The sequence below is a fragment of the Bos javanicus genome, chromosome X (genome assembly GCF_032452875.1).
Source record: "Bos javanicus breed banteng chromosome X, ARS-OSU_banteng_1.0, whole genome shotgun sequence".
Classification (NCBI taxonomy): domain Eukaryota; kingdom Metazoa; phylum Chordata; class Mammalia; order Artiodactyla; family Bovidae; genus Bos; species Bos javanicus.
The window spans coordinates 51,216,557-51,221,308 of NC_083897.1; the positions used below are offsets into that span (position 1 = coordinate 51,216,557).

The window sequence follows — 4,752 nt, forward strand, 5'->3', positions numbered from 1 at the left end:
ATGAGAATACTGCAGGATATGAAGACAGCGTAGACAACGTTGGTTTCAGCGAACAGTGCACAGTACTTGGGGTTGAATTACAAGTACTGAGCTCCCAGCTGATCCAGCAATAGGAGCACCTGCTTCCAGTGACTGACAAGTGCTGTCAACAGTAGTCAGCCGGGGCTCATTCAAAGAATGAGGTAAGGAATCGGACTTGGATGTACAAATAAAAGTTGTAGACTAGAAAAAACAAAACAAAACAAAATAACCACCTTGGTTTAGGCCAAAGGGAGACTTTATGGGTCTACCTACAAGGTACAGAGGTAGTTTCTGTCTTCAGGAAAGGCTGGATCCAGCATTTGGTTCCCTGAGATCTGCCTTCTTGCTCCAGCTCCCCCTCTGTCCCTTGCCTGCCTGCCTCCCCTACAGCTCCCACAGTGTCATTGGTTGGATGATATCAACACAGCTGGAGGAAAGCAGTGCTCCAATTGGCCAGGCCTGAGCTACATGCCCACTCTTGGAATTGGAGGTGAAATCAACTCTATCATAATCATATTGGGTGAGAGAAAATGAAAGAGGTGATTTCCCAGGGTGACAGGAGGATACCAGAACCAAAAGAAGGAAAATGGGCACCAGATGACAAAACCCACAGGTGTCCTCGATGGTGGTATACACTTTTCGTCAAATTCAAAATCAATTTCTAATGTGTTTTTTTTTTTTTTTAAGTGAGATAGGAAAGATTCGTCATTAATGCAAGCATGGTCCCTGCTACTGACCCTCCCATCAGCTTCCATCCCCTGACTCTGGGGGTCCATATCCACTTCTTGGGGGTATCCTCTTCCCCATGCTCCCTCACAGACCTTTGCTGAATTAAAGTTTCTAAGGAAATGCTTTTTTCCAATGGGGAAATGGAGCAGACCTTTATGTTCCAAAGCAACATCATTTCAAAAGTCATGATTCTTTATGAAGATAGTTAAACAACATGGAAATCTAAATACAGGAATGATTTTCCCTAATGTCCGGTGATAACACTGACAGTTGAGGGGGTGGTGCTTATTCTGGGTGGTTCTACTCCACATTTCCCTGCATGTTCATAGGGTCAGAAAGTCCTGAAAAGACAGGAATATGCCAGACCCAGAATTCTGCAATTTGCTTTCATCTCTTTCCATATTAGTTCCCAGCTATCTGGTTTGCTCTCTGATTGCCATATGTCATTCCAGAAGGATGGAATTACCATCATTTACTCAATGTTTCCCCCTGGGTTTACATTCTACCAGTTTTTCACAGGGACAAACAATGCAGTAATGAATACTGTGGTCGATTTTGCCTTGCTCACATATACAAGAATTTTCCTATGATCGATTCTGAAAACTGGGTCAAAGGATATGAGCATCTTAAAATATAATAGAAAGTGCCAATCAAATGTCCAGATAGATTTTACTATCACTCTGATACTCCTTATTTTGGCTTCCCTGGAGGTCCGGTGGTTAAGAATCTGCCAACCAATGCAGGGCACATGAGTTCGATCCCTGGGCCAAGAAGATCCCACATGCCCAGTACAACTAAGCCGGTGTGCCACATCTACTGAACTCACCCCGATCTAGAGTCCCTGCTCCTCAACAAGAGAAGCCTCTGCAATGAGAAGCCTGAGCAGAGCAATTAGAGAGTAGCCCCCAATGGCTGCAAGCACAGAAAGGCTGTAAGCACTTAAGAGGTGGCACACCCAAAAATAAAAAAAAATAATTTTCATAATTAAAAATTTTAAAAAGAGTCCTTGTTTCAAGCTATAGCCTTCTTGGACATGGATGGTTTCAGTTAATTAAGTCCGTCCTACACTAAGATCTGCTCTGGTCCTACAGAGCCAACCTTAAAAAGTAAGACCCAAAAGGATCAAACTGTTTCCAAGCATCTTAACAGGATTTCAGAATAAAGCTCAAGAATAAGTTTAGGAATAGAAAAATATCAAGCATGCAAGGGAAATTTGATAATGTTTGACATCCAATGTAAAATTACCAGGAGGCAAAGAAGCAGGAAACTCCAATCCATTATAACAGAAATCAGCGTGTTGTTGTTCAGTCACTCAGTCGAGTCTAACACTTTACGACCCCACGGAGTGCTTCTCGCCAGGCTTCCCTGTCCTTCACCATCTCCCAGAACTTGCTTAAACTCATGTCCATTGAGACGTGATGCCATCCAACCATCTCATCTTCTGTCATTCCCTTCTCCTCCTGCCTTCAATCTCTTCCATATTCAGGGTCATTGGCTCTTCACATCAGGTGCCAAAGTGTTGGCAATTTTATTTTAACAGAAACCAGTTAAAATGCATTAATTGGAAAGGAAGAAATAAATGTGTATTTATTTACAGACAAAATGACTGTCTATGTAGGAAGGTCAATGAGATCTACAAAATAGCTATTGCAATTAATTAATGAGTTTAGCATGGTTTCAGGATTCAAGGATACTCCTAAGAGTGCCTTGGACTACAAGATCAAACCAGTCAATCCTAAAGGAAATCAGTCCTGAATTTTCATTGGAAGGACTGATGCTGAACCTGAAGCTTCAACACTTTGGCCAGCAGATGTGAAAAGGTGACTCACTGGAAAAGACCCTGATATTGGGAGAGATTGAAGGCAAAAGGAGGATGAGAGGATAGAGGATGAGATGGTTTGACAGCATAACCCACTCAATGGGCACGAACTTGAACAAACTCCAGGAGAAAGCAGGGACACAGAGCCTGGTGTGCTACAGTCTAGGGGGTTGCAAAGAGTTGGACACTAGTTAGAGACTGAACAGCAATGTTCTGGTATTATATCTTAATATATAAATGTAACTATAGAACTGACAAAATATTTAAAAATCAATAGTGAATGGCAATAAACAACTTTCTTATTCTCCCACTTCTTACATACATCGTCTTCGCTTGGGTTGTACTCCTTGGATATCTGGATCTGAGAACCTTCCCTCCAACCAGAAGATGAATGCAACATTAGGAAGTGAACAAGCCAAAACTAAAGTCAGAGACAGCTCACTTTTATTTTCTGCAGTTCACAATCCCCAAACAAACTATGTGGACCCTGAGCCCACAAGCAGCAGCACAGGCACAAGATGAAGCCCGATCAAACTACTGCAGAAAGCAATGCCCTTGGGAATGATACTTGAGACTAGGGCACATAGGCTAGTTTTAAGGCCCTCTTCTGTGCTGAGACTGAGGAAAAAGGTGGGGTACGAAGTTCTGCAAGATCCACATCACCAGGGAAGCCTGCTCCAGACAGAAGCGGATGGCCATCTGGAGCAGGGCATGGTCTTCAGCAGTCAATCGGCTAAAAGGGAGGGAAAATGAAATTCATGTTCCCGCTGAGGAGGAAGAGGAGCATGTCCTCCCTCTGTCCCCGCTCACTGACGAAGCCCAGAGCACCACACTTCTCCTCTAGGCTTAACCCACCATTATGGCTCCTCCTGGGCCTAGACTGGTCACCACCCACCACTCCCTCCCTCGCCCCGGCCCCCTTTAGAACTCACAGAACCAACATGCGGCCATTAATGTAAAGCTCCCTCTGAACCGGCCATCGCAGTTGAGTAAGTCGAGTCAGGATGCGGCGCGCGTTGTTTGCCTCCGCGTACGATGAGAAAGGTATGCCAAAGCTGCTAGTGGAAATACGGTTAAGGCACCATCCACACCAGTCATTTTGGCTGTATTTCAGGCTCCCTGCTCGTGGAGACCCGCCTTCTCCCTCATGGCCGCCGCCGAACACCCTGCATATCACCGCCCGACCCTCTAGTTCCCTTCAGATTGCTTTTCCTCACCACTATCCACACTCGTCATTTTGCCTGTATGTCAGGCTCCCTGCTCACGGAGACCCACCTTCTCCCACAAGGCCACCACAGGACTCCCTGCATATCACCGCTCAACCCTCTGGATCACTTCAGGGTGCTTTTCCTCACCACCATGCACTGAGAGCCAGACCACCCCTGACCCATACCCTCCAGCCTCCCAGAGTACCTTCCTCCTATACTTTAGGCTCCACAGCCTGCAACCCTCCAAACCACCCCTAGCCCACACCCCGACCCCCGCAGCCGCCTGGCCCACCGGGGCTCCTGGAATAGGATACAACTGGAAGGCTCGGTTACTCAGAACTCTGGCTCCGGGTGCAGTGTCTCCACCAGGCCCTGGTGCGTTGGGTGGCCCTGGGATCTGCGGAATGGCAGCGGCTGCGCCACCTGACTCTCCGGCAGCGCTGGGGCCTCTGGGATCAGCCATGTCACCGGAGCCGGCAGGGACTTCTCGACTGACGGCGTCTCCAGGGCCAGCTGGGATGCCAGGGCCATTGTGGCCAGCAGCACCACCCGGCACACCTTGGCCGCCATGTGCTGTACCCGCTGCAGAGGCCACAGCACCTGCGTCTTCATCGGCTGCCCTCATGGCTCCTCCACCATGTGCCTCGGACTCCATCTTGAAGCCCTCTCCCCCTCCCTCTGCGTCGGGAAAGACTGAACCGTCCCTACAGATCCCAGCTCTGTATTGTGACGTGAAACTCAGCACGGGCAGAGCGCCTGCGCACACGCACTCTGGTCCTGCCTCACGATTGGTTCCCATCAACCATCGGTTCCCGTGATGACTGCAGGCTCTCAGGCAATGGGTGCCCCCTGTTGAAACTTCTCGCGTTAGCTTGCACTGTAGCCCCAATGCGCATGCGCAGACACACATACTCACGTGGTCTGGGCTCTCTGTGTCAGCCCTGCCTCAGGCCTGGAAACCTGGTAAATGGTGGT

At 48.0% G+C, this 4,752-nt stretch overlaps 1 protein-coding gene across 2 annotated transcripts; it reads right to left on the reverse strand.

Annotated features, from left to right (window-relative positions):
* Nucleotides 1–2,991: 2,991 nt before the first annotated feature.
* On the reverse strand, nucleotides 2,992–4,532 carry LOC133242379 (cancer/testis antigen 1-like). 2 transcript variants are annotated; one of them, XM_061408511.1, is made up of 3 exons: nucleotides 4,092–4,532; nucleotides 3,502–3,624; nucleotides 2,992–3,302 (listed from the first exon to the last, which is right to left on the reverse strand). In XM_061408511.1, the coding sequence occupies exons 1-3, from the start codon at nucleotides 4,430–4,432 to the stop codon at nucleotides 3,164–3,166; spliced, it is 603 nt and encodes a 200-aa protein (XP_061264495.1). In that variant the 5' UTR covers nucleotides 4,433–4,532; the 3' UTR covers nucleotides 2,992–3,163. The 2 variants fall into 2 exon arrangements, with proteins under 2 accessions (XP_061264495.1, XP_061264494.1); XM_061408510.1 differs by having other exon boundaries at nucleotides 3,502–3,627.
* Nucleotides 4,533–4,752: the final 220 nt, after the last annotated feature.